Source organism: Poromitra crassiceps (genome assembly GCF_964638095.1).
Source record: "Poromitra crassiceps genome assembly, chromosome: 21".
NCBI lineage: Eukaryota > Metazoa > Chordata > Actinopteri > Beryciformes > Melamphaidae > Poromitra > Poromitra crassiceps.
The window spans coordinates 25,186,979-25,199,712 of record NC_139638.1 but is presented as its reverse complement, the minus strand read 5'-3'; the positions used below and the strand labels follow the sequence as shown (position 1 = coordinate 25,199,712).

General features: G+C 46.5%; 1 protein-coding gene across 3 annotated transcripts in view; it reads right to left on the bottom strand.

Moving 5' to 3' along the window:
• golga2 (golgin A2) overlaps positions 1 to 12,734 on the bottom strand; it is a gene marked incomplete at its 5' end in the record, with an annotated part of 36,598 nt that overhangs the window by 2,861 nt on the left and 21,003 nt on the right. For all 3 annotated transcript variants that reach the window (XM_083657815.1, XM_083657813.1, XM_083657814.1), the window contains 14 exons: positions 248 to 431; positions 1,798 to 1,904; positions 2,498 to 2,659; positions 3,226 to 3,538; positions 4,334 to 4,425; positions 5,448 to 5,547; positions 6,318 to 6,542; positions 7,408 to 7,521; positions 8,055 to 8,273; positions 9,163 to 9,305; positions 9,658 to 9,742; positions 10,124 to 10,231; positions 10,878 to 10,967; positions 12,459 to 12,600. In XM_083657815.1, the coding sequence (XP_083513941.1) occupies positions 248 to 431; positions 1,798 to 1,904; positions 2,498 to 2,659; positions 3,226 to 3,538; positions 4,334 to 4,425; positions 5,448 to 5,547; positions 6,318 to 6,542; positions 7,408 to 7,521; positions 8,055 to 8,273; positions 9,163 to 9,305; positions 9,658 to 9,742; positions 10,124 to 10,231; positions 10,878 to 10,967; positions 12,459 to 12,600 (2,084 nt within the window). The remainder of the gene's footprint in view (positions 1 to 247; positions 432 to 1,797; positions 1,905 to 2,497; positions 2,660 to 3,225; positions 3,539 to 4,333; positions 4,426 to 5,447; positions 5,548 to 6,317; positions 6,543 to 7,407; positions 7,522 to 8,054; positions 8,274 to 9,162; positions 9,306 to 9,657; positions 9,743 to 10,123; positions 10,232 to 10,877; positions 10,968 to 12,458; positions 12,601 to 12,734) is intronic.

Below are 12,734 nucleotides of genomic sequence, written 5' to 3'. Positions count from 1 at the left end.
GAAAATGTTATGGAGCAAACTATTAACACTAAATAAATATGAATATGCTCCATTGGAGCATATTCATATTTATCCCCTCCAAACGAGAGAGAAGAGGATATATTTTGGCGTTCTGGCAGGATTTGATCCTACGCCTGTGGGTGCACACGTGGATCCAGAAAGGTGGGATTGAAACACTCAAATATCTTGTGTTTTTGGGTTAGTTTGGTGTGCAGCTCTACGGCGCACACTCTAGGCTGTTGCCTACCTGCTCCATTGACAGCATTGAACTCCATATGTGTGTGTGCTCGACGCTCTGGGTAAACGCGATCCTCGCCGACGGGCAGCAGGTCGGGGTTAACGTTGGCCACAGCCCCGGTGTAGCGGCTGTACCAGTCGTTCCTCTCTGCCACCAGCCTCATCACCAGGTCCTGCAGCTCCGCCAGCTTAGCCTGATGCACACAGAGGCCACGACACAGACTAACTGATCAGTCATCGGTGTTAGACTATGGTGATGTTCTATATATATGAATGCCTGCTCCATCTCGCTACATATAGCTTCTGGCCTTCTCCTCGCGCACGCGCTGGAGGCGGGGCTCCACGGAGGGCGCACGCACTCTGCGTGGGCCAAAACAGAACATAGTGAGTGCTCCAGAAATGGCGGCGATCAGTGCCAGGCAGTCTGAATTAAATTGAATGTAACGTTCCCAATTCTATATATTAAATTCTAAAAAACGACCCTCAACATTTGGGAAGGCTAAGCCACACAACTAGTTCGTTATAATCGAACATTATGCTTTTGAAGGCGACTGTACGACGGTGAGGACTCAATCACAGCAGATATCCGCTGATAGCCTACCATGGAGATCTCACAGGCACAGGCAGCAAAACCCGACGCGCTGAAAGAAAAATCTCCATGGACGCGCCGCGCTGCGCTCAGGCCTCGCCCCCCGACACGCCCCGTGCGATGACGTCATAATCGCCGCGCGCTCTATGCGCTTGGCTGGGCGCAAAGAGTATGCCAGAAGCTTATGCTGGCCACTGCCTACCATGGAGTACTAAGATTTATTACCGCTTATAGATCACTCACCCCATCATTGCACACTGTATGCTAAGGGAAACTGGCCATCCTCGACTGCATCATTGGTACATCTTGATTTATAAAGCAATCACTGGTAAGCTCCCCCTGTACCTCTGCTCCTACATCTCCATCACATCAAACCCATCTTACAGCTCACGGTCACACGACTACTTACATGCCTCAGTACCCAGAACTCGCACTGAGTTTGGGAAAATATTCTTGAGAATGTGAGTTATGTCCTAAAAGTGATCAATTTCTTCGTAAAGTAAAAGCATTTTAGATACCCAAATAAAATCAGCCAATCCAATATGGGATTTCAAGTCCGACTGAGAGCTCAATTTTCCAATTGCTGATCATCCAATGACATCATTTAGTCATATTTTGACTCTGTGTTTTAATTTTTGAAAATCACACAGCACTGACGGAGTGCTGTCAGGCAAATTGCAAGCCGATCAGATGTGGGGTTGTGAATGCCCTGCTGTTCCCTGGTACACCACCAGGTGGCATCCTGGTTGCTGGATTGTGCTGGCTGCATCTGGAATTTGAGACAGCTCAAGATTATGTACAAAGCATTTGTGTTTTGAACAGTTGCTCCCAACATTATGTTCTGTCCCAACATCCTGTTTCAACCTGACAAAAGTCAACTGACAGAAGCAGACTATTCTATTCTATTCTATTCTATTCATCTATTCTAAATGTTGTTTGCCTGGGACTTCTCAGAGGCTGTGGAAGTGTACCTTCATCTCCTCCTTGTCCTGGGCCAGCATGTTGATGTACTGCTCCTTCTCCTGGTGCTTCTGCTTCATGATGGCCCGTTGGCTCTGGTACAGGGCAATGTACTCTCCTGAGCAGACACACACATAAGAGACATGAGCGCTGTAGTGTCAGTCTCTCCTCTACAGTCTACCTTATTCACCTTATGTTCATACAAATACAAAAGAACGTCAGAAGAAGAGAGTTGTTTTTGTAGCGGACAGTGCAGGGGGTAAAACAAAGAACGTAGCCTACTACTTTGAGCTCGTTACACAGCAAGCAAGCGAGTATCCACTGTTAGCCAGGTCAGATAACGTTATCGTCGACAATGACGAGCACTTTCTTGTAAAACATACCGGGAGTCCAACAAAGAAAGCTTCAGATGGTTTTCTCTCCTCCGAGCGCAGCTCGAGCCACTTACGTCTATAAGACCCGCAGACGTTAACGTAATTCCCTGGAATGCGAGAATTAACGAGCCAGTTACATGGCGTTGCATTCTTAGACATTGCCGTTTGCTTTTATTTGTTACATACAATTGGCTAAATTATTAGTTAATTCAGTTAGATGATATTGGAGCAGCCGGCCTTTTTCTTTTTCTTTTTTTTAGCCGGAAGTCGTCACACAACCGGGTCAAATGGGCGTGGCTACATAAGGTGAATAGTGTCAGTCTCTCTGCAGTCTTACCTATAGTGTCAGTCTCTCCAGACAGCTGGATGCAGCGGTGCTCCAGCTCCTCCACCCGCTCCCTCAGGTCGGCCTTCTCCTGCATGAGGGAGGTGAAGCGCTTCTGGAGCTTCTCCATGGCGTTCTGCAGCGCCTCGTGAACTTCCACCGGCACTCCTCGCTCTGCACAGACCATGAGGAGAGAGGAGACGCCCCTGGTACATTAGGTTTACATCATACAACGTTTTTTGAACCTTTATTTAACTAGCTCAGTCGCGTTGAGATACAAAAACCTCTTTTTCAAGGGAAGCCTGGTCAAGATAGCAGCATCAAAGAGATGACAGCATTACAACAGAGTTACAACATCAAAACAAACACTCAAATGGACACAGAGCTACATGACATCAACAGCTACCGCTATACCACATTATGTTACATTACGTGGAAGGTTATCCATGGAAGATTACTGTGTAACAACACAACAAAATTCCATGCCATGCTTCCAAAACTTTCAAGGATTTGACTAATTCCATGACTCTTCCAGGCCTGGAAAACAAGATTTTGAATCGTCATGACTTTTCTGAATGAATCACCCACTGGCAATGGATGATATATTAGGGCTGTCTTCTCTCTGTCCAATATTTTATATCTACTAACACACACACACACACACACACACACAATTTGACCTTTCTCTGTAAAGCACACATTTACACGCTTGTACACACACCATAAAAAAATGTCCTCACCTGGGTGCTCGTGAGCATGTTCACACTGGCTATGTTGGCCGTGAGCGTGGTCGTGTCCGTGGTCGTGCTCGTGTCCGTGCTCGTGCTCATGCTCGTGTCCGTGGTCATGCTCGTGCTCGTGTCCGTGCTCGTGTCCGTGCTGGTGAAGATGGTCACAAACGGGTTCCTGACTGTGGCTGTGGCGCTGGTGCTCCAGACTGAAGGCTGCCTGGTGCCGGGCGGCCATGTGGAGTCTGTGCTCCTCCTCCAGTTGCCTCCGGGCCTCGTCCCTCTCTGCCTCCAACTGGCCCAAGGCCCCGCGGATAAACTCCTCCTGGAGGCAGACGGGTAGAGAGAGAGAGATGTGTACAAGCTGATGACACAAGATGATGTGCTAAATTGATAAAACTGACGACTAATGGGTTGTTCCACTCGGTAGTTCCACCGCAACATCAAGGCGGCGATAGCGCTGTTGTCAAAAAACACAGGCTCCGTCTCTTGCCTTCAATACTCTTTGTCTGCTACATCTGGGTACGCATACCGGCAACCGTAGTGCGTTTAACGTTAACTTTAGCTGCAAAGCCACAAGCAGCTCAACGGAGCCAATATGTTACTGGAAAGAGCGTGACTCCAACTGGCTAACAAGTGAAACGTTTGCTCACTCACACTGGCATTTTGAGCCCGGTGTCGGTGAAGTGGTTACAGCAGCAGTAGTAGTGGGCTTAGTTAACGTAGCTAACAGCTCGCTAGCCTAGCTATTAACATACAGGTGTGTTGTTGCGGCGCTCTGTAATGCGTCATTGGTTAACGTTATATTAGGTCCCGTCTACCAGCCAATCAGGTGTCCCGGACAGTAACTCTCCTGAATAATCGCCAGTGGATGGGCGTGGGTCCAGACCCATATGAAGAGCGATGACCACGGCGAGTCATTTGGGGCTGGACACCAGGCTAAAGTCACACCCTTAGAACTGATCAACGGTCCGATCTATTTCAGCACCAAAAAATGAAACTCTTTTCAATTCCCGACATGTAAAGAAAGGGAACGACGCCAAGCAAAACGGAGGAATCCTCAACACATCCCAATCTGGGCTTTAAGACTCGGAGGAAGCGGATTCTTCACCGTCCTCACCATCTCTTTCTGGCTCTCAAAGTCTTCTGGGATAACGATGGAAGGGGAGTTCCTCGGGCTCTCTTGCAGCGACTGGCTCTCGACTCCGTCTCCTAGGCAACGTAACAACACATTAACAAGTGTTACATTATGCCTAAACATTGACTACGTTTACATGCACACAATATTCCGCTTTTTGCCCATATTCGGAAAATGACGATATTCCGATTAAATGAATAATCCACTAATATTCCCGTTTACATGCAGCCGTAGCTCGCCCTCCCCGACATGTGAGGGGAGGGGGGGGAGAGAGAGATGCAGGTAGGCGGAGCCGCGGAGTTTTTCTGTTGAGAATAAACAGAGCAGCACTATTCTTACGAGCATCACTTGGTCCATTTCAGGAGCTTGCTGCTGAAAAGTTTGGTGTTGCGCATCCAAGTCTTCCATAAAAAGTAGGCTAGTAGCCTACATTATTACCTCGCAGGCTTGCAAGCATTGTGGACTTCCGTGGGCACTGGGCACTATAGGCTACTCTCTCTCTCTCTCTCTCTTTAAATCAATGTTTCTCATCTCCTCCCGATCAGAAATGTCGGCTTTTCTTTTTGCATGCCAGAGATGATGGATTATTATGATTATATCGCCTGTTCTAGCGCTTTCTAGAACACATCAGTTGACCACAAACAGGCAAAATGCGTCGCAAACTGCGGTAAAAACCCTGATTGAGACGCATATTCCGAATGCACTGTATACTGTACATGATCAAAGAATCCTCCGAAAACCCGAATAATACTGGAATAACCCAGATGTCTTAATCGGAAAATGCAAAATTCGGAAAAAGGGCAAATTCGGAAAATGCAACTGGAATATGCTGTTTACATGACCCTTATCAAATTCAGATATTGTTATTTTCCAAATAATAGTGGAATATTGTGTGCATGTAAACGTAGTCATTGATGTCTTTATTTCTGTACATGGCACTGTGCAAACATGTCATAATGATTCAAACTCGACAAGAAGGGGGCACAGACAATCCCAACAGCAAGTTTTGATCATGTCACGAATGAACAATGTTGTGTTTTATATTTTTGCAGAGGTCAACGATGCCAAATACACTCATACAAATACTGGGACACACCTTGGTCCCTGGGTGGTGTACCCATCAGAGAGCTGTTGAGCAGCTCCTGCACCTCAGTCTTCAGCTGCTCATTGTCTGCGACCAACTGGTCCAAACGCTCCTGAGAGGGAGAGATGAGGTCCATATATTTACTGAAGGAACACAAGAACAGGAAGTGTGTGTGTGTGTGTGTGTGTGTGTGTGTGTGTGTGTGTGTGTGTGTGTGTGTGGGGAGGGGGGCGGTAATATGTGTGTTAAGCTGAGTTCATGTTTAAAGATTAATGAATTGTGTCACTCTGTGGTGCACATTTCCAAGTGTTGCCAGACCACAGAGGCCAGGATTGTGTGTGTGTGTGTGTGTGTGTGTGTGAGAGAGAGAGAGAGAGAGAGAGAGAGTGTTCGTGTTCGTGTGTGTGTGTGTGTGAGAGAGAGAGAGAGAGAGTGTTCGTGTTCGTGTGTGTGTGTGTGTGTTTGACTTATGTGTGGGGGTTTGGGATAGGGGCTCTCCAGCTGCAACAGTCTCATCTTTAAGTGTATTTCCATTAGTCTGAAGGTGTATACAGTATTATACATTGTAAGCGTGCATAAGTATTCTTCGCTCAGTTCTGATTGGCTGAGACACAACCAACACATACCTGTAATCACATAACAGTTCATTGTATGTTCTAACGTACTAACTGAAAATCACAAGCCCTACTGGTACTTAAGTGTCACTTTGCAACCACTTTTGGAGCTATATTACTTTGGCAGAAGAAGAAAAAACATGTAATTATTGTCAATTAAAGACCATTTTATGAAAGTAATACACTACTCATGCTTTCCTCTATGTTTATGTTGTTGTATCTTAACAGTACAGCACATCCTCCAGTGGCTTATTGCTTCACTAGTCACCTGCGCTTGTCGGAGCTGTTTGTGACTGAGCTCCAGCTGCACGCGGCCCTGGCTCTCGTCGTGCTGCAGCCGGTCCATGATCTGGCTCTGCTGCAGATACTGGTGGTGGATATGTTCTCGCTCTGAGGCCAGGGTCTGGTAGCCCGCGCAGTACTGCTGCAGGTGGGCCACTACCTGGTCCCTCTGCTCCATCAGACCCTGGGTCTCCTGACCTTTCAGGTCCAGCTGGAGGGAGGGAGAGAGGGAGGGAGAGAGAGAGAGGGAGGGAGAGATGGAGGGGGGGGAGAAAAGAGGGAAATTAATGCCAACTAGATGTACGCAGAGCCATGTAGATAGAAGAGTCGCGACATCTCCCTTCACTCCAATGGACCAGTTTTTTACTCTCAAGAGTTCCAGGAAGTAAGGTGCTGGATTAAGTAGCACTGTCGAGTTGCAGCAGAATGGACAGTTTGTGTTGTACTTTGAAAGTTTATTTTTTATTTTTAATCAAATTGTACATGATCAGCTTTATTTTAGCATTCAAAAGTAGCGTGAGACCCCTTCCTGGCTGTTCATTGGCTAATGTGTCACACATGTTGATCCTCCGCTGACGCCACTCTCTCTCTAGAGGACACTAGATGTACGCAAGTGACTGTACTGTCACAACATCTCTTCTTCATTTGATCTCTTTCTGCATGCCATTATCATTTCATGTGTATGAGAGGGAATAACAGAATAAAATGCAATGCATGGAAAATAAAATGCATTTTCCAGATACTATAAGTAAAAATAGACAGCAAAAGTCAGGAGAAGGACAAATGCAACATGATAGAAGTGCATCAACAGGTGCATGAACAGGTCGCACTTGTAAATGAGACTTCGGTCTCAATGCGATTTTACCTGTTTAAATAAAGGCTAAATAAAATAATCAACAGACAATAAGTCTCCATTTCAATGTCCACACTGTATGTGAATGCATGTCAACAGACTCCACTTCTAAATGGTACTTTGTGTGTGTGATGGAGAGACAGTTGTGTGTGTGTGTGTGTGTGTGTGTGTGTGTGTGTGTGTGTGTGTGTGTGTGTGTGAGAGAGAGAGAGAGAGACCTCACCTGCTCTTTGATGTTGTGCAGGTTCTCCTGGAGTTGTCCCATCCTGCGAGCCAGCTCCTTCTTCACATGCTGCTCTGACTGGATGGCGGTGGTCAGCTCCATGTTCTCATTCGTCTGTAAAGAGGCAGGGGGTAGCAGACGTACTGTGTTGGCGTTCAGACAGCATTATCTCACCCTCTGCGGTAATACTTATTCTGAATGTACTTTCATATAGTGCGAGTACTATCTCGACCTATCACTAAAGAGGAGTTGATCAATTCAAAGCATGACATGGTACAACAATTAAGGACATAAAGAGATGATGAAGAGATTGAGGCACAAAAAAGAATCAAAGCAAGTGTTAAAGGAACATGCCAAACAGATTTGCATATTTGCCATATTCCCAATAGGAAGATAGATCCCCTTCTCTTCTCTGTGCGTGCAGTAGAAAGTAGCGATGCACCCCTCCTGCGAGTTAGCTTAGCACAATGACTGGTAGTCTGCAGAACGGCTAGCCTACCCCCGCTAAGTCACCAAAATACAAGATGCAAGAGGACAATTCATAGTGAGTAAGGACCGAAGCAAAAATGGAGAAATGATGAAAAGAAAGAAAGAAAGAAAGAAAGAAAGAAAGAAAGAAAGAAAGAAAGACACATTCCCCGCCTCACCAGTTTGACAAAGCCATTCTGCAGCTCAGCCAGCTGGTCCTTGAGTGAGCGGTTCTGGGTGAGGGCTCGGCTGATGGTGGCCTTGTCCGACTGGACGTCCTCCAGCATGCGGCGCCGGTCCTCCTCCTCCTGGCCCTGGCTCTCCACCACGCGCTCCAGCTCCCCCAGACGCCTCTCCTTCTCCGAACACATGCGGCTCAGCTGCCCGTTGTCCCGCAGCTGGAGAGAGATGACAAGGAAAAGAGCATCAGAGACACTTGAAATAAACAGAGATGCAATGATAAAAACACAATTGATTGTGGGCTTCAATAAATGGACAGATATGATGAATTATGAAGTTTGTGTTACAGTATTATATTATTTTGCATACCTGCCAACACTCCTGATTTTCCCCCTATTTTACTTTCATAATCAATCAATCAATCAAATGGGTGTTTCTCAGTATAGGTAGCACATCTCTTTCAGAGGCTGTAGCGGGCTCAGTTTTAAAGTTTTAAAGCCAGAGTGAAGTAACACCGGACGGAGTAACACTTTTCTACCTCCAAATAATGATTCTGTTGGCTAAGATCCCGTTGTATAAACTCATGTCCATCAATGAAAAAATTTGCCATTTCTGTTTCAGAAAACACGATTTCCATGCACAGTATTGCTCACAAATGTCCTCAATGGAGAATGACAATTAAATGAACGGAATGGACAGCGTTATGTGCAAGCCTATAACATGTTCAGTTTAAAGTGGTCTTAAACAATAATAGTGTTGCTTGTAACATATTATGCTTGCCTATTAATATGGTTAAACAAAAAAAGGTAGCCTACAAATGGCGCATAAAATGAAAATAAATGAATCAAAATTATTTAGGCTAAGCCCAGCAGAGGTAAGGACACTTGTGACTATTTTGGTTGCACACAAAAAAGTTAGATTTTCTTTTTGACGGTATTGAAAATCATACCGTCGGTATTTCTAAATACCCCGGTATACGGTAATACCTTAAGACCGCCCAAGCCTAGCCGATACCCCAAAAATCTCCCTATTTTTTCACAGCCTACTGTTGTATGTTATTTGTACATGGTAGGTTTACACTCCTTTACTATTCAAGACATGACATACCTGTGCCTGGTACTGTGCGGTGAGGGTCTCCCTCTCCTGCTGCAGGTTGTTGAGGGCCTCCTGTAGGGCGATCTCGCTCTCCGACGGCCCCGAGGACTGGGGCTCCGCCTGGCGCTGAGCCTCTCTCTCCTGGGACAACATCGCTGGAGGAGAGGAGGGAGGACGAGGAGGAGGAGAGAGTCAAACACGTTGATAGTTTTATCTTCATGCTGCAAAGAAATACAGCAGCGTCACCTATTGTGCCCAGTATTGAGCATGCTACTGTCCAGTGCTGTTTTTGAGATTACTCTCAACTAGATTTTACAGTACAGTAAACACGTAGTGTAAACTGTGAGCACCATTGTAGTGAACACAATAAATACTTCACATACAGTTACGGCCAGATACTCAAGATTCAAGATTTTTATTGTCACTCCGTAGTACAAGTATCACGTGTGAAATTCTTGTGCTGTAGACTCTGTTACAAGATTGCTTATTTGCAAAGAACCAAATTACCTGCAGTGTTCAGCTCTGCAATGTTAGCTTCTAGATCTTGGACTCGGTTGATGTTCTTGTCTCTCTCCTCAGCAATCAATGACACCTGCCAAGACACAGACACACACAGACACACACAGACACAGACACACACAGACACACACACACACACACACACACAGACACACACAGACACAGACACACACAGACACACACAGACACACACAGACACACACAGACACACACAGACACAGACACACAACGTTGGGGACCAGTTCCGGTGAGGAGCATCGTTGCCTCACTAACCTGTGCATTTTTACGCAGCACCAGGAAAACAAGTACAATTGAGTACAATTGAAGTACAATTGAGCTTGATGCTCAATTGTACTTCAGAACTACAGAGAAGTTTTCACACAAGTTTCTTATTTAACCGTTGTGTTTGTACGACATGTTCTCCAATACGTGGTGATGATAGTACGCAGTTTACCTGTGTTAGCAGCTGTTCTGTCTTGTCCTTCCACAGGCAGCCCTCCTCCTGGATCTGCTCAGCGTAGCAGTCCCTCTCCGTCTGCAGCTGGGCAATCGACTCCATCAGCTACACCACCACAAGCACACAGGCATATATATATATATATTATATTCACCGTGCCAACTACACAGCAAGGCTTTCATTGTCACATTGTGACAATTATAATGGGAGATTTGGGGTATTTCCATAACAGATAAATAGACCGTTATCTGCCAGGCAGGTCACTGCATGAAGGTTAGGCAATAGACATGGCTTCCCTATAGCCGTCTTATCCTTGAACGAGGAAGAAATATTCTCTACCACTATCCCATCGGTATGGCTCCTCCCATCGGTGTGGCTCCGCCTCCATCAGCCACGTATGAAATACCGATCGATATGTGGGTGGAAGGCGGGCTCAACCGAGTCTACCCATTCGCTTACAATACAACAAACGGACCATTTGATCACACGTGAAAAAGGGGAAGTTACCATGACAACTATGGCAGGTGAGGCACGCAATATTTTTTTCCCCATGATGGCGAAGGCTAGGCGAAGGCATAACCCGCCCCTCTCTGCCTCTGATTGCAGGATAGCCAAGCGAATGTGTTTGGATGGAAGTTTGTCCCTTTTCAATGAAACAAAACAAAAAAACAAAAAAAACAAAAAAACAAAAAAAAAACACTTGCACATGAGAAATTAATTGAAAGAGAAACAAAGGTCCATGTCCACAGACCTGGTGAGTGTGAGCCTCCAGCTGCTGCTTCTCTTCCAGTAGTAACTGGAGCTGCTGGTTGGCACTGGGCGGTCCTGACTGACTGGAGCACTACACACACACACACACACACACACACACACACACACGCACAGACACACGCACGCGCACGCGCACACGCGCACACGCACACACACACACACACACACACACACACACACACACACACACACACACACACACACACACACACAGAAACAAAAGGCTCCATTGAAACATCAGTAACACAATGTGGAGTGAAATGCAGATAACACATGAAGGCAAATGACATCTGAGAAGTGTGTGTGTGTGTGTGTGTTGGGGGGGGGGGGGTTCCGGGCGCAGGGTTGTGTACTATAATAGTGTTGTGTTGTATTTATGTTATTAATTATGTTATCAAGCCTTCAGTTTGAATAAGTGTAACACCAAAATCCCGTCAGGTGATTTTCGGTGTTACACTTATTGGTTTTTATGACATAAAGAGAGCAATTAACTTCACCACATGAGTCTTTATGTGTATTGTCAGAATCGGCTTTATTGACATTAGTTTGTGCTCTAACTGTGATACAATTGCAATGAATGAGAGAGAGAAAAGAAACCCCACTATCCTCCATCTTCTATCCTTGGAACCCTAGAGCAACAGACAACAGACTCACCCATTCTTACACAAGGTACTAGCAGAGTTCACCATCACTTAAGCAGCTACATTGAAAGCAGGCCAAACTAATGGTGAGACAGTATGAACATGTATTTGTGTGTGTGTTTGTGCCTTAATGGCCTATGTCCACCGGCTGCGTGACGGCTCCGTGTAGCTGCTTGAACAAACCCACGCCCGTGGAATCTGTCAAGACACATGCAGGATCCGACAAAGATAGAACCGGTCCGGTGCGTATCTTCTCCGTACCGCATGTATTGTCCCATCTATGAACATGGACGAGAGTCTGCTCCGGCATTCCACTGGTTGCATTTGCGTTGCATTGCGGCTGTGCTCCGGTTTTGCTCCGTGCTCTGTGCTCCGCCAACACTAACCGGCTGCGTGCAGAGCACGTCACGGCTCCGCTCCGCCAGACAGCTGGAGTGACGAGACCGACAAGTTCTCGCGGTGAAATCGCGCGAGACAATTTGTATGTGGGATAAATACAACAACAACCAGGCAGAAGATCATTGTTCCCAACTGGAGAAGCAGAGGAGGGGTGGACTTGCTTGGTCGTGTCGTGTCATATATTATTTTGTGGTTTTCCACTTGAATGATTAACTTTTCCTCATACATGTTTGGCCTCTGGCTTGATCTTGAATGCTGTAAACACCTCTGCCCTGTTGACTCCATGCCTGGCTCCGCCCAACTTGCTGCGGCTTTGCTCCGACATCCGTGAAAAATAGAAGCCTCGCGTATCTTTTTCGGAGAGCTCCGGATCGTCGGAGCTGGGACGGAGTAGACACGCAACGCAGCGGAGTAGGTGGGAGTTGACACAATGATTAGAGTGGAAACGTATCGGCTCCGAAGCCGTACCGCAGCGCAGACGGGCGGAACACGGACTCAGTGGAATGTGGCCGTTAGTGTACCTGTTGCAGCATGAGGTCGCTCATCTCCAGCCTCTTCCTCAGGTCTTCCAGCTCCAGCCTCATGGCCCCGTTCTCCTGCTCATTCAGCCTCAGCTGCTCCAGGAGCTCCGAGCTCTGCTGCTTCCACTCCTCACTCGCACTGCTACTCACACACACACACACAGACACACACACACAGACACACAGACACACACACAACACACACACACACACACAACACACACACACACACACATCAGCAAAAATAACTGAGCTACAAAACAGGCCAGTGAATGA